The following is a 24,567-nucleotide window of genomic DNA, read 5'->3' on the forward strand; positions in this document are numbered from 1 at the left end:
CAAGGATCTACATATAACCTCCCTGGGGGACAAACAACAGAAAAGTGGGTGAAGGGAGTTGTTGGGCAAGGCAAGATATGACAAAATAATAATTTATAAATTATCAAGGGTTCATGAGGGAGGAGGAAGCGGGGAGGGAGGGGAAAAATGAGCAGATGCCAGAGGCTTAGGTGTTGAGCAAATGTTTTAAGAATGATGATGGCAATGAATGTACAAATGTGCTTTACACAATGTATGTATGGATTGTGATAAGAGTTGTATGTGCCCCTAATAAAATGATAAACAATAAATAAAATATTCAGAGGAAAAAAATTTACAGTCTCAGGAACTGTGTAGAGTCGGGGATAAGTTAGAGTTGACTCAATGGCACTAACATTAGGAATGCACTGTTTAAAAAGATGTACTCAGAGGAAGAATAAAAGAAGATGTCCTCAGGTGTGCTCTGTATACAAGCAGTCTTTGAGAGAATGGGAAAATTCCATTCGCTCTCTTTTAGGCAACATTTTCACTTACTCTTTTAAACTTTGCCTCTAAAAGCCTCTCTGCCTTTGCCCAGTTGTTCCATTGTTTGGGTGGGATGTCCCTTTCCCCTTCTTCGCCCACTGGTCCATCTCTAAGACGCTTTCCAAGGTGGATTCCATCATCTTTTAACCAACTTTTTCCATGAACTTTTTGAAGCCCCACTCATACACTTTATGTTTGTGGTTGTGATGAAGGCAATAGTGACATGTGTAAGAGTGAGGTTATAAAAGATGAATTTCAGCCAGAGAATCAAAGTTTCCTAACCTCGAGAGGTTAAATCTGAGCTGGCCTAGAAAACCACTTTATTCACAACTAAATTTTGATTCCGTTTTACTATTCAGAAGGTCTTCCATTTTCACCCATCAAGAACAAATGAGAGTTTCCATTTCTTCACATCTTTAAGGTTAGTCTCTATATTCTTTTCCAACATATGGACAGTTTGTGTATATTTAACTTACATTTCTATTACTTCTGGAGGGTTAAACATTTTTGCATGTGGGGTTTTGCCCACTTTAGTGAATTACTTGTTTGGTTTTTGCCCTCCCCCCCCTTTTTTTGCTGCTGCTGTTAGTCATTATTTTTTTCTCATTAATTTCTTCAAGCTCTTTTCATGTTAAGGATATCAGTTTTTTTGTCTTCCATAAATATAAAATTCCCTCTGTGTGTTATTTGCCTTGTTTGCAGTAATTTTTGCATGTGAAAGTTTTTCATGTAAAGAATCACATTTATATTGGTATCTTATTTTAGGATAGAACTTTGAAAGCTCTTTCCTACCTCAAGACGTATAAGCCAAATATTTCCCTAAAATTTTAGAATTCCTTTGCACACATTCAATAAAAGATTTTCAAAGAAATATTTTATCAGCCACCAAGAGATTGAACATCAGAGTCAAGTCCGATCCTCCTGTACGTAGAGGATCCCTGCTGCCATTTCTCTGGGCAAAGATCAGTCATCTAAACCAATCTACTGTCAAGTGGTTCCGACTCACAGTGGCCCTCATAGGGTTTCTGAGACTGAGTCTTTCCAGGAGCAGACAGCCTCATCTTTCTCCCCTGGAGGGGTGGATTCGACCTGCTGGCCTTGCAATTCGTTGCCCAACACAGAAGGATTAGTAACCAAAAAAAACCAACTCATTCCCATCAAATCTTGGTGGCAGAGTTGGTCATGTTGTACTGCTACCCGTAAGGCCAGTTTTCAAAGCCACGTCACACCCTACTCAACAAGGGCTGCCCAGCACTTACCTGACAGCACCACTAATGCTTTAAGTAGTAGTTTATGAAAAATAAAATATCACTGTCATCGAATAAATGCTGATTTATAGCAAGTCAATCGGGCAGAGTGGTTCTGCTCCCATTGGTTTCCGAAACTGTAACTCTTTATCAAAGTAGAAAGGCTCCCCCTTTCCCCTGAGGAGTGATTGGAGGTTTCGACTGCTAACCTCAAGGTTAGTACCGCTACACTACCAAGGTTCCGACAGAGTATTGCGAAGAAGCTGTTTATTCATTTCTCCAAGGCCCTGCTGCCACAAGGAAGCTTTCCCCTTTCCTGACCCCGACTTGTTACTGGAATGACTAGTAAGACCTTTTTTTATCGCAAAGCTTTTTCAAAACCCAAGAACATTGTCCATAGACCAGCTTTTTGTCCTTACCTGTGAAAAATCCAATGAAATATAGGCTCAATAAATGTTAGCTGTGTAGATACATTCTCCACTTCATCAAAAGCTGTTTATAAATCCATTTCTTTCAGAGTCTAAAGTGGCTAAAAGCCCTGAAAGATAGAAATAGGTTTACTCTTCTCTTTGGTGACATGCATTCTATTGGGCACCTTCCCCTCAAAAGATTACTTTTGTTGACATTAAAAGGCAGAGGTGGTGTCCCCGCTTCCCGATTATCTTCACAAACCGCACGGTGCTCCTTAGTAACTGGCGCCTGACCCTCTGCTTTGCGGTGCACTGTGATGTGCAGATTTATCTGGAATTTGAACTTTAAGCCAATGGATTTATGTGTAGCTTAAGGGAAAAAATAGTCAACATTTTTGACATACTTATAATAAAACTCCTGGCTAAAGTCTTGTTAACATTAGACCTATGGGTCTAGCCACTTACAAGTTTTATCTTTCCAGTAAGGATTTTTCTTTCTTTTTTAAAAATCTTTTTCCCATTCATGCATTCATTTATTTTAACATCATTTTATTGGGGGCTCTTACAGCTCTTATCAGAATCCATACATACATCCATTGTGTCGAGCACATTTGTACATATGTTGCTATCATTTTCAAATCATTTCTACTTGAGCCCTTGGTATCAGCTCCAGGATTTTTTTTATCATTGTCATTGCTGCAAAACTACAGCAGTTTGATAAATTCTTGTTAGCCTTCATTTGTGACTACTCTTGTCTGAGTTACTTGCTGCAGCCATAGCAAAATGCAGCAAGTGTCTGGTTTTAAAGAACAGAAATGTATCTTCTCACTCTTGGAGGAGACTTGAAGTCCAAACCAGGGTAGTTGCAGTGTTCCCCAAAGTGGGTAATACCTCCCCTTGGTGGTACTCTGCTGATCTAGGGGAGCTGAGTTATAATTGACTGAATGGCAATGAGTTTGGTTTTTGGGGTTTGGTACAGAAATGACAAGTATAGTTTCTGGGATAGATGATTTGACAGTTGTTATAATTTTAAATATGTCCTCTAAAAAGATGTTGAAATTCTAACCCAGGTGCCTGGGAATGTGATCCTAAGTAAAAATTAGATTCTTCTGTTATGTTAGAAAAGTCACCTAGTGCATTCCAAATCTAATCCCTTCCCAGTGGTCTCATAAAAATTGCCGAATAAACACAGGCACATACCAGTGGAATGGACAGAAGGCATTGAAGGAATGAGGTAAATACATACATCTACATGTCTAAGAATGCCAAGGTTAATGGTTCAGGCCTACCCAGAGGCCAGCATCTGCCTGTTTCCCCAGCCTTCTCCACCTTTCTGAGCTTCTGTGGTCCATTGTGCATTTTATGACCTCCTCCTCTTTTCAAAGAGCCCTAGTGGAATAGTGGTCTGCATGTTAGGTTGCTGAAAGGTCATCAGTTCATAACTACCAGCTGCTCCTCAGGAGAAAGAGGAGGCTTTCCACTTCCATAAAGAGTTAGTCTCAGAAACCACAGAGCCATTTCTACCCTGTCCTATACAGTCACTATGAATCCAAACCACCAGCTGTTCCTCGGGAGAACGATGGGGCTTTCTACTCTCGTAAAGAGTTAGTCATATGAAAATAATAATCTTATCAAGGGTGCGTGAGTGAGGGTAGGTGGGGATGGGGGGAGAAATGGGGAGCTGATATCAGGGGCCCAAGTGGGAAGAGAATGCTTTGAAAATGATGATGGCAGCATGTGTGTAAATGTGCTTGACACACTGGATGAATATTTGGATTATGGTAAGAGATGTAAGTGCCCCCAATAGTATTTTTTTTTAAAAAGAACAAAAAGGAGTGTGAGTAAAAAGAGTAACGGAGAAGAGAGGCTGCAGCCTCTACCCATGTAAAATGTCCTTTAAGATGTAAATACTGACACAATGTATGCATGTATATATTGAGATTAGAGCTGTATGAGCCCCCAGGGAAAGGATTTTTTTTAAAAAGAGTTAATTTTTTTTAAAAAGAGTTACAGTCTCTCTCAGGGGCAGTCCGACCCCGCCCTATTAGGGCCGCTGTGAATCGGCATCAACTGGGTGCTAGTGATCTCTTTTTCTTTGATGAATCACAATTGACTTGGTAGCAGCGAGTTTGGTTTGATTTCTACTCCAGTAAAACTGTACAGTCCAGGAAACTGTATAGGGTTGCCATGCATCAGAGTTACGTTGGAATTAGGGTGCTGGCAAAGAAAGTACTATAGACTGCTTTAAAACAAATCTATCTTGGAAGAGGTTCACCCGGAATGCTGCTTAGATGCAAAGATAGTGGGACTTTCATGTCATGTACTTTAGATCTTTTGTCAGGAGAGACTAGTCCCTGGAGAAGGGCATCGTGCTTGGCAGAGGGGCAGTGAAAGAGAGGAAAGCCCTTGACAAAATGGATTGGCACAGTGACTGCAACAATAGGCTTAAACCTAAAACAATTGTGAAGACGGGCGGACCAAGCAGTGTTTAACGCTGTTGTGCTTAAGGTCGCTATGAGTCAGAATCACCTCCGTGGTTGTGTCAGTCTTGGTTCTGGTTTTCTGGTCCTTTTTCATTTTGATAGAAAGCCAAGGCAGAGGACAAAATCGGCACAGGGAGCAGCCATGTCTCAGTCACTCGGCTGCGAGTCCCATCGATCCACACTACAGCCAGAAAGTAGTCTGTCTGTGTTCACCACAGACCTGCAAACCTCGGCATTTCCCTTCTGAGGACTTTGAAATCTCCCGCAGACATACTGAATCAGAGCCCACATTTTAACAAGACTCCCAGGTGGTGCTTATAGGGTGCTTGAGGTAATGTGTGCTCACGTAAGACTCACCTGGGGAATCTTGCTTAAATAGAGATTCCTTATATCTGGGGTGGAAAGGCAAACTTTCAGGAGGGCTCAACCCTATTTCAAGTCCTGGGTCCCATGCATACTACAGACCTCCTGCACAACTGGAAAATCATCCTCTTTAATCCAGCTGTGTAGTCAGTATGAGAGAGCCTATGATTGGCTCCCCTGCCAAACAGAAGCAAGCAAGAAAGGGGAAGATTACCAAATCAGAGTGAAATATATTCATAGAAATCTCTTAAGTATTGGTGGGCCCAACCCAAAATTCATAGCCTCAGGTATCAGTTCCTTATTTAGCAAATGCATCTCAGGTGAAACCAGTAACTCGGATGGCAGGGTGTATGGCAGTATTCTCTCTTCTCCTGCCACATTAAAACCAAACCAAATTACTGAGTTGATTGCAACTCATAACCACCCTATATAGGGTTTCCAACCTGTGAACCTTATGGGAGCAGACAACCTCATCATTTTCTCATGGAACGGCTGGGAGATTTGAACCGCAGACTTCATAATTATCAGTCCAAACGCTTACCCAACAATACTACTAGGACTCCTTTACATGCCACATTGTATTACTTAAACACCTGATTAGTGCATGTAGGATCTCCAGGGACTGATGGAGATGAATGTTTATACTCCTCAGGTGTGTTCACAGTTGAGTTGTTTCCACTTTGGGGAAGAATAAAGTGGCTACAAACTGTCACATTTCTCTTGTATAGGGTCCCTCAGTATTGGAGGGCACTAGCTTCCAGGACTCCCCACAGATAGCACATTCACTGATGTTCAAGTTCCTGATGGAAAATAATGCAGGATTTATATATAACCTGTACACATTCTCTCATATACTTTAAATCTCTGGAATATATATAATATCACATACAGTGTGCGTACTATGGATGAGGGGACTTCAAAAAGCCCGTGGGAAAAAAATGCATTATCTTTCCCACCATGTTTTGGAAACCCCCCATAACAGATTGCTTTGAGCCCGTAATTTTGTTCCCCCACACCTGGAGTATTTTCTGTCAGTCGTTGACTGAATCTACAGATGCAGAACCCACAGATAGAAGTTGCTGGTTTATATGCTAAACTTTTTAAGAAACTACCAAATTTCTCTAAAGTGGGTAGTCACTATTGCATTTCCATTGTCTCTGCTTGCCCACCAGCACTTGTCACCAGCCTTTCTCATTTGGACCCTTCTAGCAAGAGTATAACAGCATCTTACTGTGATTTTAATTTGCATGTCCCTAATGGCTAATGATGTTGAACATCTTCTCATCTGCCACCTTGTCATCTTCAGTGAGTGCCTATTAAAATATTTTGCCCATTTTTATTGCACTGTTCATGATCTTACTGAGTTGTATGAATTCCTTTTCTTTCAAGTTTTTGTGTTCAAGTTTTGTATCAGAATTGTTTATTCAAATGTTCTAGCTTGTGGCGTATCTTTCATTTTTATTTTCAAAGTGTTCTTTGGAGAGCACGCATTTTCTGTTTGTATGAAGCCTAGTTTATTTTTTCTTTTATGATCCTATGCATCTAAGAAATATAGTATCCACCAGTCAGATAGAGCCCCCCCGCCCCCCAAACAAACTCACTGCCATTGAATCAATACTGACTCACAGTGACCTTATAGGACAACATAGAACGGCCCCTGTCAGCTTCCAAGACTGTAACTGTTTACAGGAGTGGAAAGCCTTCTTTTCTCCCGAGGAGCTGCTGGTTTTGAACTGCTGACCTTACAGATCACAGCCTAACTTATAACCATTACAACACCAGGGCTCCTTATGCTATTGGGCATTTAGAATATGACTAGTAAGATTAAAACACTGAATTTTATACTATATTTAATAAAGCCATGTATACCAACTGGTTTTATATTATTATTGAAAAGTAAACTATAGAACAAAAAACATTCACCAATACCATTGCCATGAAGTTGATTCTGACTCGTAGTGACCCTGTTGGAAAGAGTAGAACTGCCTCTGGGTTTCCAAGGCTGTAAATCTTTACTGTGGAGCATTAGTGGCATAGAGGGTTTCAAGTTGGACAGCTAACTGCAAGGTCAACAGTTCAAAGCTGCCTACTGCAAGGTCACTGCCCACCAGCCATTCTGAGGAAGAAAGGGGAGGCTGTCTGCTTCAGTAAAAATTTAGCTTCTGAAACCCAAAGAAGCTGTTCTACTCTGTGCTGTAAGGTTGCTATGATTCCGAATTGACGAAAAGGCAGTGAGGTTTGGTTTTTTTTTAAAATCTTCATAATAGCAGACAGCCTCACCTTTCTCTCTCAGAACCACTGGTAGATTTGAACTGATGACCTTGTGACTAGCAACTCAATATGTAATTCACTATGGCATCATAAAGGAATAGTTAACTAAGTAAATATAATAATCCTGACCTTTATGTACCACGCAATGAGGTCTCAAACTACACATATATATATAGCAAAATTTGGCAGCTTTTTAAGTTTTGGTAAATTCACTGCCTTAGTAAGACATTTTAACACATTTTTCTCTCCTAGGACTCAAGTAAGGATATAATAGATTCAAAGAAAATAGTAAATTTAATTTGCCCTCTAGACAACAATTAGGATATATATATGTTTTTAATTTTCATGCACATTGAACCTTTTGTAAAAATTGACTATGTATACCATATGAGGCTACAAGGCAAGTTCCAAAAGATACCCAGAATTAACCAGCAGATTCTGTTTTCTATAATGGATTCTAAATCAATAACCCAAAGCTAATCAATATATGTAAAAATTAAACCAAACACATGCACAAGCATACACAAATTTGTAGCACAGAAGAGATAGCAATGGAAATTATATTCGATTTAGAAATGAATGAAATAGGAACACAATATGCCCAAACTACTGAGATTTATCCAGAGCATCAATTAAAGGAATGATAAGATTAATAAAATGGAAAGCTGTGCATTAGTGCTGATTCAGAGGAATGTTACTGTGTAGTAAAGATGATAGCATTTCCTAAATTAATATGTACATTAAATGTAGTTTTCCTTTATATCCCTGTTAAAAATGATTTTTTCAGAATTACAACCAAATTGCTCTAATGTTTTTGACAATGTTAAGGGACCCTGGTGGTGCAGTAGTTAAGTCTGACTGCTTATTGAAAAGTTCACAGTTTGAACCTTAGTAGAGAAATGAAACCGTTTACTTCCATAAAGATTATAGTCATAAAAACTCTATAAGGCAGTTCTACTACATCCTGTAGAATTGCCACAAATCAAAATTTGTTCGACAGCCATGGGTTTATTTGAAATATTAGAAGGCATGAACATTGGAGGTTAAAAAAAAAAAGACCAGTTACTAAATAGAGACTTCAAAAATATATTCAGGCTATTAAAGGTCTTTGAGATATTAAAAAACCATGATACCTTGGGATACCAAAAACCCACTGACATTAAGTCACTTCTATGTGTAGGGTTTCTGAGACTATTAGGCTTAGAGAAGCAAACAACCTCATTTTCTCTCGCTGAGCAACTGGTTGGTTTGAACTGCTGATCTTAGGGTTAACAACTTAACACTTACCCAACAGTGCCAACAGAGCTCCTATATGCTTAAGCTAGAAGGGGCAAACTTACAAAACCTTCTGGCCTGAAGATTTACTGCTGCATTCGTTTGTGGTGCCATTCTCAATTGGGACAAAGTTGCAGTAAGTAATATTTGTAAACTAGTTCGTTCACTCTACCTAATTTAATGTAATACATAAATGCCAAAGAAATGATATGTACAAAATCTAAAGTTGGGTGACCTCTTTAGACCCTTAATGAGTCTATATCCTAGCCAAGGAACGATGAGCATACACAAACCCCAAAAGCCAAACCCTCTGTCATCAACTGGATTCTAACTCATAGCAGCCTAACAGGACAGAATAGAACTTCCTAAGGTGTGTTAGTCCAGGTTGACTGGAGAAACAAATTCATTGACACTTATACATGTGCAAGAGAGTGTGACCCACCTCCAGGGAGGAAGAAGAAGTTCCTAGAATTATGAGAAGGCTACGCCCACACGAAGGGATCAATCAGGTTATGAACTGGTTGACAGGTTAGATTCCACCCTTTCGTTTTTTTTATCAAGTTGGCATAATTGTGTAACTACCACAGACCACCTCTTATCAACTTAGCACCTTTACACAACTCTTTAGCCATACATAATTTTTAAACAAAACAATAATGAAATCATATCTGTACCTAATAAGATAAAACTAAAATGCTTACAATTCAAAATGCCAGCCTCATTTAAACAATATTCTATGAGTGAACAAAACAACAATATTCTATGCCTAACAATTGCAGTTAAGTGAACACATACCTTAATACTGTAATGCTATGAATATATTCCACCACCTATGAAAGTTTGTAAGCTGGCCACTTCATTCCTTTATCCTCACCATTTTGGGCATCCAATTTCTATACTGCCTACTTGGAACCTTTGAGTTCAGTTGGAACCTTGTGAGTCCACATCCACAAACAAAGTCAAATCAGCACAGGTCATCCATACAGTCAATAGCAATATGCACCAGTTCACAGGCTCAGGGTACCCATACGCTGCCTCGCTTATTGACCATGGGCCCCATCACAAATTCTCAACCACTCTAGCCTCCTTGTGTTAGGTCATAAGCTTCAGACCAGTCAACCCACTCTCTTCTTCTCCTCTGGTCCCTGTGGACCTTATCCATGGGTGTCAGTGGCCAGACTCAACCTTGCTCTTTATTGCTGCATTTCTCTCACTTTCACTCAAGTGGATCCAGGTGGTCACCTAGCAAGCATTTCGGCCTGCCCACAGTCTCCCTCTAATATTTCAGTCCTAGAGAGAAGAGTTTCTTCCAAAGCTCCAAATTTTTCCAGCCTTAGGCACAAACCACGAGTTCAAATTTTAAAAAGGCAAAGAGTTACTTTTTTCTTCAGTCTGTCAACAGCACCCCCAGCCACCACCACCCCAGCCAAGTCTCTTCGAATGCAAATGTCCTGAGTAATCCAAAGCACTGGGTCAGGCTTATTTTTTCAGGGCCTTATTTGCAGGTCTGCCCTCACCCATTTAAAGATTCAAATTGATGGCTGAAACAGTGGACTTACAAACTCTATTATACTTCTCAATAATCATTTCTATCAATCATTAATATCAACAATAGGCAGAAGAAATCAGATCTGAAAACAGTCAAGTTTTCTCCTTATCTTAATGCTTATCTAAACTGTTCCACTGATACAAAGTATGGCCTTAAGCCTCTGACTGCATCAAGCCAGGACCAGGCTTTCTGTCAGCCATTTTGACCTTCTGTCAGCCATTTTGACTAAGCAGCACAGTCTCTGGGAAAAAGCTCCAGGGGCGATTTCGCCCCCTGCGCTCAAAATATACATTAATCACATTCTCTTTCGTCATTTCAAACAGGAATAACCAAAGACAACAATCAAAATAATCAAAACTTTAACTTCCCATATTCTTTCCAGAAAACAGTCGAGTAAGCAGTGTGCCCTCATCTGATCTCTGGCTAGCCGAAGAAGAAAACCTACCATAAGGCAGAGCCCAGAGAACAAGCAGCCACTCTCCACATGCACAATGTGTTTCTCTAGTACTCCACTCCCAGAGTACCGTAATGTGTGAGTCTGGGTTGACTAGAGAAACAAATTCATTGACACACACATATATGTTGAAAGAAAGTGTGACCTGCCTTCAGGGAAGAAGGAGTTCCCAGAATCCTCTTGAGAAGGCTACCCCCACAAGGAGGGATCAGTTAGACTGTGACCTGATTGATAGGCTAGACTCCACCCGTTATTCTTTTATCAAGTTGTCATAAAATTATGTAACTACCACATAAGGGTTTCTGAGACTAATCTTTACCAGAGCAGACAGCCTCATCCTTCTCCCACAGAACTGGTGCCGACCAGTGAACCTTGCAGTTAACAGCACAGCTTACCTAGCAGCGTCACCAGGACTCCTTGTGGACATTCATGCCGAATGAATGTATTTCTTCCTCAGTGTAACTCTAAGGGATTTTATCATTACATCTTCCAGATAAGTGAACTACATCTTTGCAAGGATTTCAGGTAATTTTTCCAAAATCATAGGTGAATAGCTTGTGGGACCAGAATTTGAGCTCAGGCAATCTTCTGCCCCAACCCTTTGTCTAATCAGAGCTTACTCAAGGTTTACCAGGGCCAGGAGAGAGGGGGGGAAAAGAAGATTCATACCTAGGGCACACTGAACTTTTGTTAAGGTTGATGTGAAGATTCAAGAATGCTTAAAGGTGATGGTTGAACAACAATATGATAAACGTAATGTTAACTGAACCATTTATGGCAATGGTTTTCTTTTGGGGGGGCAATGGTTTTCTTGCCTGCATATTTACCACAGCTTAAGAAAAGATAGCCCTTCCCAAAAAAACTGCTCTAAGTAATTTCAGCCCACGGCCTGTCAAAACTAACGTCGATGATAAAATATTCGAGTTCTTCCATTTCCGTCCCTTTAATTACTTCTAGCTAGTTATTACTAGGTTACAACTACCTTTTGGTAGATGCTGGATGATTTTGACCATGACGCTGATGGGAGTAAGCAATGAAACAGACCTTCTGCTGTATTTCTGATGGCATTGTAGATAGGTACAGCCTTTTTTGGAAAGCATTTGGCAGCATATTTCAAGAGCCATAAAATGCTCACATTTTTTTGACCTAGTTAAAACCACTTCTGGGAATCCTGTAAAGAAATAGCCCACAGTGGAAAAAGCCATATTCACTTAGGTTGATCATCACAACCTTGTTTGCAGTAGGCGACAGGAAGCAGTCCTGAATGTTCCTCATGTACAGTGATTAAACAAAGCATGGTATGTTTACTCAGGCAGCCAGTAAAGACAAAGTGTGATGCAATGCGGAGAAAAAACACATGGTCCTAATCAATTTAAAAGTAAGAGAGGTTTGTACATTAAGATAACGGATGTTACAGACAGGAAAATAATGGACTTGATTCTGACTCACAGCAACCCAGTAGGACAGTCAAACCACACCATTGAGTTTCCTGGGCTGCCTGTCATCTGATGGGGGAATTGAAATCACTAGCCTTTCGGTGAGCAGCTGAGCGCTTAACCATTGTGCCACCAAGAGCTTCTTATGAAAAAGATTGGGAATGTGACAATAATAATACTGCAGACAGTGTTTCTTCCACTTTGAGGGAGAAAGATGAAGCTGTCTGCCCTCGTAGAGATTTACAGTCTCAGAAAGCCTAAGGAGGAGCTCCACTCTTTGCTATGGTCACTCGGAGTGACTCCATATCAATCAGACTCAACTTGCTGGCTGTGGGTTTGCTGGGTGCATCAGCCTCATCGTTCACATTAGATTCTAAGTAGCTTAATGATTAGAAAAGAGCCCTGCTGGCACAGTGCTAACCCGAAGATTAGTGGTTTGAGCCTACCAGCCATCTAGTTCCTTAAAGATATCCAGTCTTGGAAACCCTGCTGCACAGCTCTAACCTGTCCTCTTGGGTCACTACGAGTTGAATGGACTTGGCCACACTGAAGAGGCTGCAGATGAACATATAGAGTGTATTGATGGGGGCGGGCAAACTCCCAACTTCTTTGCAGGTGCCCCATTTACTGGTTGTGTGAGTCTAGCCTGCCACTCTTTGCGCCTCAATGGAATCAGTTGGCAACAGAGTGAGCAGTGCGGTTTGGAAAGAATAAGTGGGCTCTTTGGCATCAAAAGGAGCCCTGGTGGTGCTGTCTGATGAGCATTGAACTGCTCACCACAAGGTTGGTGGTTCCAACCACCAGTTGCTCCCCAGAAAATGAGGCTGTCTGATCCTGTAAAGATTTTTTACCTCAGAAACCCTACGTAGGGTCACTGGGTCAGAATAGAGAGCAGTTCAGAGTCAGAAGGACCTTGCTGTGTGCCTTTGACATTTCTGAAACAAGTCACTTAAACCGTGGAAAGCTCAGTTACCTCATCCATAAGAGTGGGGGTAATGAGATTAGAGTCTGGCATTCCTTTAGTGCCATCGAGTCAGTTAATAACTTATAATGACCCTGCAACCATAGAATGAAGCACTACCAGGTCCTGTGCCATCCTCACAATTGTTCCTCTGTTTGAGCGCATTGTTGCAGCCACAGTGTCAGTCCATCTCTGAGCATCGTCCGTGCTCTTTTTCGCTCCGTCTCTACCAAGTTTGATGTCCTTTTCCAGGAATTGGTCCCTCCGGATATGTCCTAAGTACTTAAGACAAAGACTGCCATCTACTGCACCTAAGGAGCATTCTGGTTGTATTTCTTTCAAGACAGATTTCTTCATTCTTCTAGCAGTCCCTGGCATATTGGTATTCTTTACCAACTCTATGCTTCAAAGACACCAATTCTTTGGCCTTTCTCATTCATTGTCCTCCAACTTTTGCATGCAAATGTGGCAACTGAAAATATGCATGGCCTGGGTCCTCAAGGTGATATATTTGCTTTTGAACAGTTTAAATCAGGGGTCCTCAAACTTTTTAAACGGGGCCAGTTCACTGTCCCTCAACCCTGTTGGAGGACCGGACTATAGTTTAAAAAAAAAAACTATGAACAAATTCCTATGCATACTGCACATAACTTATTTTGAGGTAAAAAAACAAAACGGGGCAAAAACACCCTGCGGGGCGGATAAATGTCCTTGGCGGGCCGCAGGTGGCCTGCGGGCCGTAATTTGAGGACGCCTGGTTTAAATAGATCATTGGCAGCAAATTTGCCCACTTCAGTACATCCTTTGATTTTTTGACAGCTCTTTCCATGGACATTGTTGTGGATCAATGTAAAATGAAATCCTTGACAACTTCAATATTATCTGTTTATCGTATTTGCTTATTATCCCAGTTGTGAGGGTTTTTGGTTTTCTTTATGTTGAGGAGCAATCCATCCTGCAGGTTGTAGCCTTTGACCTTTATCTGTAAGTGCTTCAGTATCTCCTAATTTTCCCCCAAGCAAGGTTGTGTCATCAGCATATCCCAGGTTGTGGGTGAGTTTTTCTCTAATTTTGATGCCACATTCTTCATATAGTCCAGCCTCTTGGATTATTTGGGTTTGAATAAGATTCAACATACAGATTGAATAAGCGTGGTGAAATGTACAGCCCTGACACACACCATTCCTGATTTTAAACCATGCAATATCCCCTTGCTCTGCTTGCCTCTTGGTCTGTGTACAGGTTCTGCATGAGCACAATTAAGTGCTAAAATTCCCATTCTTCATAGTTATGACCCACATAGCCAAATGCCTGTACATAGTCAATAAAACACTGGTAAACATCTTTCTGATATGTTTGTTCTGTCTTCAGCCAAGAGGCATCTGATGATTAACTTCATAGTGCTCCGAAAATACATCTTCCATTTAGTTATGGCCCTGCTAAGTGTTCCTCGCCTTTTTAACACATATAAGCAAGTTTCCCACTGACTTTTTGCCTGAGATCTCTTGAGCAGAATTTATGTAACTCTTAAATTATGACTTAGAGTTAAGGGTGAAGATTAAAAGGGTTCTATCCAACAAGTGAACTAAAATCAATGGAAGGAAGGTGATAGGATGCCTAGTGAGGATCAATCAAGGGCAATGTAGCAGCGAGGAATTACTAAACCCAAATGAAGGCCAAACATGATGGTGGGACAAGAGGGATGTAAAAAGGACATAGAGGGAAAAAGCAGAAGGCAAAGGACATTGATAGAGGCCTAAACACAGGCATGTACATGTGTAAATATATTTATAATGAGAAGGGAATAGATCTGTGTACTCATATCTATATGTTAAGAATTAAGTTGCAGATGGACATTGGGCCTCAACTCAAAGTACTCCCTTAACACAAGAACAGTTTGTTCTAACAATCCAGCATTCTTCCCAATAGGATCGCTGAAGACAAAGTGGGTGCATAAGCAAACGTGGTGAAGAAAGCTGATGGTGCCCAGCAATCAAAAGATATAGTATCTGGGGTCTTAAAGGCTTAGAGATAAACAAGCGGCCATCTAGCTGAGAAGCAACAAAGCCCACATGGAAGAACCACATCAGCCTGGGTGGTCATAAGGTGTCGATGGTATCAGGTATCAGGCATCTAAGACCCAGAATAAAGCCATACCTAAGGTGAATTGGGAGGGGTGGTGGTGGAAGTATGGAGTGGAGACCCAATGCCCATTTGTAGACAATTGTACATCCCCTCACAGAGGGACCACAGGAAAGAGATGAGCCAGTCAGGGTGCAGTGTAGCACCGATGAAACACATAACTTTCCTTTAGTTCTTTGGTGCTTCCTTCTCCCCACTATCATGAGCTCAATTCTACCTTACAAATCGGATTAGACAAGAGCATGCACACTGCTACAGATAAGAGCCTGCAACACAGGGAATCCAGAAAAGATAAAACCCTCAGGGCCAACAATGAGAGTAGAAGTACCAGGAGGATTAGGGGAGGATGGGGGAACAAAGGGAGAATTGATCACAAGGATCAACCCCCTCCCAGGGGGACGAATAACAGAAAAGTATGTGAGGGGAGGATGATGTAAGATGTGGAAAAAATAATCTATAACTTATCAAGGGTTCGTGAGGGAGGGAGGGAGAGGAAGAAATGGGGAGTTGATATCGGGCTTAAGTGGAAGAGAATGCTTTGAAAACGATGGCAGCATATGTGCAAATGTGTTTGACACATTAGAGGAATGTATGGATTGTGATAAGAGATGTCAGAGCACCCAGTAGAAGTATTGTTTAAAAAGGGTTCTATCATGCATTGTGCCTGGCTTAATTTTTGTTTTAATCATGTAAATACTTGTACAACATTTGGAAAAGCAGAAAGAAAAATTGTCCTCCATAATGCTCCCACCCAGAATTAATCATTCTTTACATTGTCAGATTGTTTTATTTATTTATTTAAACACAGAAACATAGGAGAAATCTTACACACTAGAGCATTTGTTATTTTGGGACAAGTTTAACACGCCTAGGTTTGTGTTCAGTGGAGATGGCTTAGCTTAAATGATTCTTCCAAAACCAAATTCACTGCCATCCAGTCTATTCCAGCTCTTGGTGACTCTATAGGACAGGGTAGAACTGACTTGGTGGATGTATAAGGTATAAATCTTTATGGAAGTAGGAAGCCTCATTTCTTTCCTTTGGAGCAGGTTTCAAACTGCTCTCCTTGTGATTAGCCTCCCATCTCATAACCACTGTGCCAGCTGGGCTTCTCTAAAAGATTTTTAGGTAGGGATAAAGACCAAGCTAGCAATGAGTAACCAGATAAGGGAGAGGATGAGGATATCCCTGTCTTAAATAGTAACTTTTTTTTCTTCTGTAATTATTATACCTTTCAAAGTAGAATTCCCATATCTTTTATTGTGTACTTTTTAGGACAATTTCAATTTTAAATAATTCGTATCATCATCATAAGTAACCATAATGCCTTTTCAGATTATAATGTGTGACTTTTGGTTTAGAACATATGATCATCAGGCTTAAAATTGGAATACACATTTTCAACATACCCACAATTTCCTGACTCTTGGCCTAATCATTTGTTATTTTTAAATCATTTTATTGAGGGCTCTTACAGCTCTTATAACAATCCATAAATCAATTGTACCAAGTACATTTCTACATATGTTACCATCATCATTTCCTAAACATTTTATTTCTATTTGAGTCCTTGGTATTAGCTCCTCTTTTTTCCCTCCTTCCCCCACTGGGAGGTGTGTGTGTGTGTGAGGTTGGTGGTGTAGTTGTCATACATCGAACATTGCAATCACTTCCCCCTTTTCTCCCCTTTCTCCCCCAAACTCCCTCTTGCCCTTTTGGTAATATTACTCCCATTTCGGTGGGGGTGGGGGTGGGGGTATCTGTCCTGGATTCCATGTGTCGAGTGCTCTTGTCTGCACCAGTATACGTGCTCCAGCCTAGCCAGATTTATAAGGTAGAGCTGAGATCATGATAATGGGAGTAAGGAAGCTTCAGGGAACCAGAGGAATATTGTGTGTTGAGTCAGTGCTTGGCCTAACCATTTTTAAGACATACAAGGATTTTGTTGTGGATCATCAATTTTTTATTTTCCTCTGAAAAAATAAGTTGAAAATTTATCCAGTGACAGAACCTTCAGGGCAACAAACACCTGAAAAGACAGCCTCAGTGACTGCAGTCATAGGGGCCACGCACTCATGTGGCATCACTCTGCCTTGTGTTACTGTTGTGTTTATAGCAGAAAGAAAGAATATACTTGTCAAGGCTTTAAGATCATCGATTCCTCCATTTTCTAGACTTTCTTGTTCAAGGGGGGGCTTCTACAGAATGACTTCAAAAGTGAAAGAAAAGATGTGTCCCTTTTCTTCTGAGCAGCAATAGAATTATTAAAGGTGACAGCATATCTGCCATATAACTAATGTTGAGTCTGGCCTATCTGTCATCACTACTACTTGTGGAGAACATGAAAAATGTTTCAGGTCAGTGTATTGTCTTGTCTCATCATTCCCCTTTCAATACATCATTGTGGCTTGCACCCCTTTGACTTCTGAGCTCTGCTGCCACAAACAGGAGACTCTTGATTGGCTGAGAGTAGGTATCCCACACTTCTTCTCAGTGTCTGCACATCAGGGAAGTCACTTGCCTTTCTAACAAGTCTGAGCCATGAATCTTTACTGTTGCTTGTTAGTTATCCTTCCTCCCTGCCCCCAATTTCCTTTTAAAGGAAAGTCACTTGACCTATTGACAGGAGAAGAAAGCCAAACCTAGAGCACAATTTGAGGGCTCCGTTTATAATTTAGTTGTCTTCCACAGCTTTACACAGTACTCTGGTGGTTTAGTAGATTATGCATTGGGCTGCCCACCGCAAGGTCAGAGGTTCAAACCCACCAGCTGCTCCAGGGGAAAAATAAGGCTTTATGTTCCTATAAAGATTTGCACCCTCAAAAACCCTGAGGGGAAATTCTACTCTATTCCATAGGCTTGTGTTGACTTGGAATCTACTCAACGGTAGTGAGTTTATGTGCAGACGGGAGAGTGGAAATTTACATGTGTCTTGTAAGAATGGCACAGATAACCTTGACACCTTTTTTTTTTTTTAACATTTTATTAGGGGCTCATACAACTGTTATCCCAATCCATACACACATCAATTGTGTAAAGCGCATTTGTACATCGTTTCTCAAAACATTTTCTCTCCATTTAAACCCCCGACATTAGGTCCTCATTTTTCTCTCCCTCCCCGCTCCCCCCTCCCTCATGAGCCCTTGATAGTTTATAAATTGGTATTTTGTCATATCTTGCCCTGTCCAACATCTCCCTTCACCCACTTTTCAGTTGTCTGTCCCCCAGGGAGGAGGTCACACACAGTTCCATGTAATCGGTTCCCTCTTTCCTACCCATTCTCCCTTTACCCTCCCTGTTTTGCCACTCACACCACTGGTCCTGTAGGGCTCATCCGTCCTGGATTCCCTGTATTTTCAGTTCCTATCTGTACCAGTGTACATCCTCTGGTCTAGCCTGACTTGCAAGATCAAATTCGAGTCATGGTAGTGGGAGCGGGGAGGAAACATTTAGGAACTAGAGGAAAGTTGTATTTCTCATCATTGTTACATCGCACCCTGACTGGCTCATCTCCCCCGAGACCCCTCTGCAAGGGGATCTCCAGTGGCCTTGACACCTTATATGTGAATATCTGTCGCCCTTCCAGAACTGTGCTTTGCCTGAGCTGCAACTGTGAAGAGTTGAGTATGAGCGAAAACTTCATAGTCTTTCAGACTTTTAGGGCTAGTGGTATCCTGAGCATAGAAAATTAGCTGAACTTACTTATACACTCTGTTTATTTTTAACATTTACTTAAATTACTTCTTTAACTTTTCCTATCATTAATTATTGATCACAGTAATTTGATTTTGTTTTTTCAGTATTGCCTGTCAGGGCACCCAACCTTACCATGCAATGTACTCAAATTCAAATCAACCACCATTATGTTGGACTGTGGACTGGACATGACTTCCACCCTCAATTTCCTTCCTCTGCCACTTGTTCAAAGGTATGTCAAGACAAAGTGAGCTTTCGTTTGCTAAAAAAGGTACTCGTTAGTATCAAGATTACCAGTATCTTCTATGTGATGTTATAGTATACTTTGTTGTCCTAAAAATGTTCTTTATCAAAAGTAATTTCATTTGGCTGGGTTGATGGAAAGTATTCTATTGATTTATTGATTGACTTCTTTATTATAACTTATTCTGAGCTTCGGGAAAGTGTTCCTGCAACTGCTTAGTGTAAGTGAGGTCATGTATATTTCATCTTTCTTGCCAATTCATGTGAGAGCTGATAAATGGTCAACTGATGAGACCAGGAATTGAATTTTAGACTCATTTAACTGCCTTTGCAGAGACTTGACATCATAGAGTCTGACATCTCTTTTCGGTAGATATCTGTGCATTATCTTTGTACCAGTCTACTATAGAGAGCACAGAATCATATATGTAGCCAAGGTCCATGTTTTAGGACAGGTAGAGTACCCCAGACTTACAGGCCACACTGTTTACTCTTACTAAAACATTGTCTCATGACAGTGATTCACCAGCTTGCTGATATTATGAAACAGCAATTCAAGAGAGAAGTGGTTCGCTTTTAAAAGCAAATTCATATACGTGCATATACTAGCCAAAAGTAATAACATGATCAAGAAGGATTTAGAAAATTTAAAGCTTAAGAGCTCAAAGCAAAACAGGCTGGATAAACTATCTGATGTAGCCTAAAGATAACATTTATGCAGTGATTATTCATGATAGCCTTGTGAGCTATTTAGAAAAATTATTATTAAAGTTAACCATTGGTTTTTCTGTGACAAGGGAAATGATAAAGTGATAGAGAAAAGGTCATAAATAATTCCAGATTACATTTTATGCAAAGTTGGTGGGAGTCTCTTAAAATTATACCCAACACTTAAGAAAATACATCTACTATTTGACATACACAAAGGAGTAAAATTAATGTAGCTGCCATCAGTCAGGGACTAGTAATAAGCAGAATAGGGGGAGACATTTCTTGACAAAAATGTTTTACAGATTATGTCTAGTTAAAATACCTTGGTATTATTGTCTGTATCATTCATTTGGTGTTTATTTAGAATCTACATGGCGCTAAACCAGGGTGTTCAGATATGAACAAGACAACATCCTTACTGTAGAGAACTTAATGTTCTTATAACGTATGAGGGGAGAAGGACATTACATAGTTGAAGATCTAATTATTTGTGATGAGATAACAAATATGTACTTGGCATAATTATTAGAAAAGGAAAATACAGGTGGATACTATGTGGGCAGACAAAGGGCACCTAACTTGGTCTCTGGGGTTATGGATTTTCTAGGGGATCAAAATGTGAATGGGATAGACAACCCCAGCTACATCTTTGTCCTCTCCTGTTCGTTCTTTTCCCTGCCTGTTTTTCTGTTCATGCCGCCGAGGCTGAGCCCTGGCATCTACTTCCACTGTCTTCCCCTTGGTGTTGTTTTACTCTTCTTAGAGAGGTTGTCCTACAGATGATTGGCAAGCCAGATCACTCCATGTAAAAAGCATTATCCTCAGCTCAGGCCAGAAACCTCATCCTTAGCTCTTCTTTTTTATACCTTGCACACAATCCGTCAGCAAATGCTGACTCTTCATTCACGTTCACTGCTGCCACTGTAGTCTGGATTACATGCTAGCTTCCTAACCGGTCCCATCTTTCCATAGGCTATTCTCTACAAAGCAACAAGAATTACCCATTTGAAACATAAAAATGTAAAAGTTAGTCCTCTAATCCTGATTTCCCATTACACTGAGACTAAACTCCAGTGTCATCTTAAGACCCTGCACCTGGCTATGCGTTTCATCTCTTAACTATTCCTTCCCTTGGTTACTCCTCACCCACAGTAGCCCTAGCCCTCTTGTGATTTAGAACACAAACCTCGACTTTGAAGATTACGCCTCCAGATAGTCTCATGACACATTATGTATGCCATGAGACTATCTGGAGTGTCTCTTGTTCAGCAAAGCCTCTGCAACTTCCCTGTCTAAAATAGCAGTCCCGGGTCCTCCGTATCACCTTATCCTGGTTCATTGTACATCATAGCACATACCACTACCTGGCGTTGTATTATATATACATATGTGGACATACTCCCTTATTGGTGTTTACGTATTCTCCACTAGAATGTAAGTTTTATAAGAACAGAGATTTTGTGTGTGGACTCCTTCCCATCTCATCTTCTCAGGATTCTTTCACTCTCGATTGAGTGTTTCACTGGACTATCTCAAGTATTTCACTGCTCAATTTTGAGCTTTTCCATCTTGACTCAGCCTTTCCCAATTAAATGTACTCAGTCACTTCTAATTTGAAATGTAAACCACACACATTTTAACCTTCTCTCGAGCCTTCTGCCCTTCCAGCGTTCCTGTGCTCCCTCTAATCAGCTCATCCCACTCCAGCAGAGCAGTTCTCACAGAGGTCGCAGATGACCTCCGTCTCATTAAAGACAGCTAACAGTTGTCACTTCTCCTCTACATGACATTTGACAGCCCTGGCTTTTCTGATAATGCATCCCTGCCTGGTTTGCCCTCTCACTTCCTTTTCTAGTCTTCCTTTTCTCTCTACTCGGACACTCATCTTCTCGTATCTGGCCTTCACCTATTCAAATGTTTGAAGTTCAGTCTTTGACCAGCATAGTCTCCAGTAGGGGTTTGAATAAGAGCTCTGGTTTCAATAAGCATTAAGTAATAAATATGGAGAGTTTTAACTAATTCTCCTCCGAGTTCCAGATGCGTGTATTGAAAATATCTACACAGTTTTGCTCTTTAAGCATGCCTTTGGAGGTTTGGCATGTCTAAAACTGAGTTCATCTTCAGGCTTAGCTCAGTACCCTTTGGGATTGGCATCCTGTTACAAACACCAGAAAACCGGGAGTTCACCTAGATACATCCCACGCCTCACCCCTTTGACTCCCATGTCCACTCAATTGCTGTTGCTAAGCCTGGTCATTTTTATTTTTCCCTTTGTAAATAGCTAGAAGCCCAGTGACTGCAGAGACACCTGCAGAAGTCACTTACCTGGTTACTCTTGTTCTGATCTTGCTCCGTTTTTTATTTCAAAGTTATATATATATGTATATATACACACATGCATATATCTTTAAATTTTTAAAAATAACTTCATATCTATAATAAATTTGAAAAAATACAAATAACTCCCAGTTACCCTTATAAAGGATAAGATTTCACCACATTTGCGTACTCATTTTCTCTTTAACTTTGTGCAAATGACTTTTATTGAAGCATTTCAGAATAAGATGCAGAAGTGCTGCTCCTTGTTTTCTTTTGTGTGCTGTGCAGTCAATTCTGACTCATAGCTATACTCTATTTGGATGCATGTTTCTGAACATGGGTATTTCTTTCACTTAAACATAGTACAGTTATCAAAATTGTTTTATAGCAGTGTCTAACCTGCAGACCTTATTCATGTTGCACTAATTGCCCCTGATAATATCTGTTGAAAAAAAATTTGATAATGAATTTGATCCAGATCTGTCATTGGCATTGGTTATCTTTAAACCCACTGGCATCAAGTTGATTCTGACTCATAGTGACCCTTTAGTACAGGGTGGAACTGCCGCTGTGAGTTTTCAGGCTATGAATCGTTATGAAGGAGCCCCGATGTAGTAGTGGGTTACTTGTTGGACTGCAAACCACAGAGTTCAAACCTACCAGCTACTCCACAGGAGAAAGGTGAAGCTGTCTGCTCCCATAAAGTTTTAAAGTCCCTGGAACCCAAAGGGGTAGTTCCACCCTGTGCTGTCAGGTTCCTGTGAGCTGAATTCACTGGATGGCGGTGAGAAATCTTTGCAAAAGCAAAAAGCTTCGTCTTTCTCTTGCACAGCAGCTGGTAAGTTTGAACCGCTAACCTAGTGTTGAGCAGCCCAACTGGTAACCCACCAGAGCCTCGTTCATTATCTTAGGTCTCCTCTAATCAGTCTGTCTGTCTGTCTCCTATGACCTTGACATTTTAAAGACTACAACCAGCCATCGTATGCCATCAGTTTGTGTGTGGCTAATGCTTCCTAGAGATTCCAGTTCCAGTTTCCCTGGAGTCAGCGCCAACTCGTGACAGCCCCACATGTGTCAGAGGACAGTTGTGCTCATTAGTAGGTTTCCAGATCCCCAGACCTTTCTTCCAAGACACCCCTGAGTGGACACAAACCCCCAGCCTTTCAGTTTGCAGCCAACCACGTTAACTCTTTGTACCACTCAGGGACTCCTTTCTTGTGATTAGATTGGGCTCATCATTTCTGATAGCTCTGCCACACTAATGAGCATATGTAATAACAGCAAATGTAATCAGAATCAGTATTTTTTGTACTTGTGTCCCTAATCTTGTTTCTCATCTGTTTAAAACCTTTCACTGATTTTTCATTGCTCTCAGGATAAATATCAGACTTGGGCTACTAATCTCAAGGTTGGCAGTTCAAATCCATTAACTTTTACTTGAGAGAAAGATGAGGTTATCTGCTCCCATAGATTTACAGCCTCAGAAACTCTGTACAAGATCACTATGAATCAGAATTGACTCAGTGGCAGTGGATTCGGTTTAAGGTTTATCATCAGAGTACAGTAGTTGTCATGACTACTCCTGTAGTATCTTATATAAACTTTGCCTCTTGCCCTTTGTTTTCTTTCAGAGACTCAAATCTTATTGACTCTTAGAGCAATCACAAGTTGTTCCTTCAGGCCACAAGGCTATTCTCCCTCTGCCTCATCTCGCCTTCCCCTGAATACACTTAGCAGGCACTCATCCCTCGGATTCATTTATGGCTCCATAATTTCTGTACAGGTGGCAGGCTAGTTTGATTAGTGAGGCTCAGGGACTCATATTGAAGTTTCATTTAAATAGCTTCTTATATACGACACTCCTGCTGAACAGTGGTGAGAATGACTGGGGAAAAAACATTACAGCTTGTAGCTGTCTTCTTTCTCAGTCCCTCCCAAATCCTGCCCTATGGTATTTTCCCTTGATTTTCCTACTGTTCGGACCTCAGCTCAGCATCAGGTCCTTAGAGAAGTCTGTGCATGTGGCTGTCTAGACTAGTCCTTCCTTCTGGAACTTTTGTGATCCTCTTTTACTATCCTGCTTTAGCATTCTCAACAGCTTCTTCTCTATTTGTGGGGTTACTTGATCTGTCTGTCTCTCCTAGCTCTCCAGGGGACAAGTTTGTTTTGCTCACTACCGCATCATCAGCATCAAGCTGAAGGCTTGACACGTCAAGATTCATAAGTGAATTAGTGAAGATGAACACCTCGTTCCCCTACAATCTTTTGCCAAATGATGAGGGTTTTGTTGCCTCTTTCTGGAAAGATCTCCATCCTCTCGCCCTAATTCCTCCTACTTGCTCTCCCACCCCAGTGCAAGCTATCGTGAGTGCCATGTTTTTGTGTGGATCCTTGATACCTGCTTCCTTCTGTCGGAACTCTTAGTCTGTTATAATGGCGCTTACTCTCTCCCTAGTCTAGACTGCAAGAGCCCTGAGGGGTTGTCAGTCGGGCTGGAACCTGC

General features: G+C 40.9%; 1 protein-coding gene across 3 annotated transcripts in view; it reads left to right on the forward strand.

The window, feature by feature from the left end:
- Positions 1 to 24,567, forward strand: part of INTS9 (integrator complex subunit 9) — a 106,108-nt gene that overhangs the window by 8,602 nt on the left and 72,939 nt on the right. For all 3 annotated transcript variants that reach the window (XM_045286564.1, XM_004707628.2, XM_045286565.1), the window contains exon 2: positions 18,896 to 19,023. In XM_045286564.1, coding sequence (XP_045142499.1) covers positions 18,896 to 19,023 — 128 coding nt within the window. The remainder of the gene's footprint in view (positions 1 to 18,895; positions 19,024 to 24,567) is intronic.

The sequence above is a fragment of the Echinops telfairi genome, unplaced genomic scaffold (genome assembly GCF_000313985.2).
Source record: "Echinops telfairi isolate 266 unplaced genomic scaffold, ASM31398v2 ScPeMD7_9;HRSCAF=40, whole genome shotgun sequence".
In the NCBI taxonomy this organism is placed as follows: domain Eukaryota; kingdom Metazoa; phylum Chordata; class Mammalia; order Afrosoricida; family Tenrecidae; genus Echinops; species Echinops telfairi.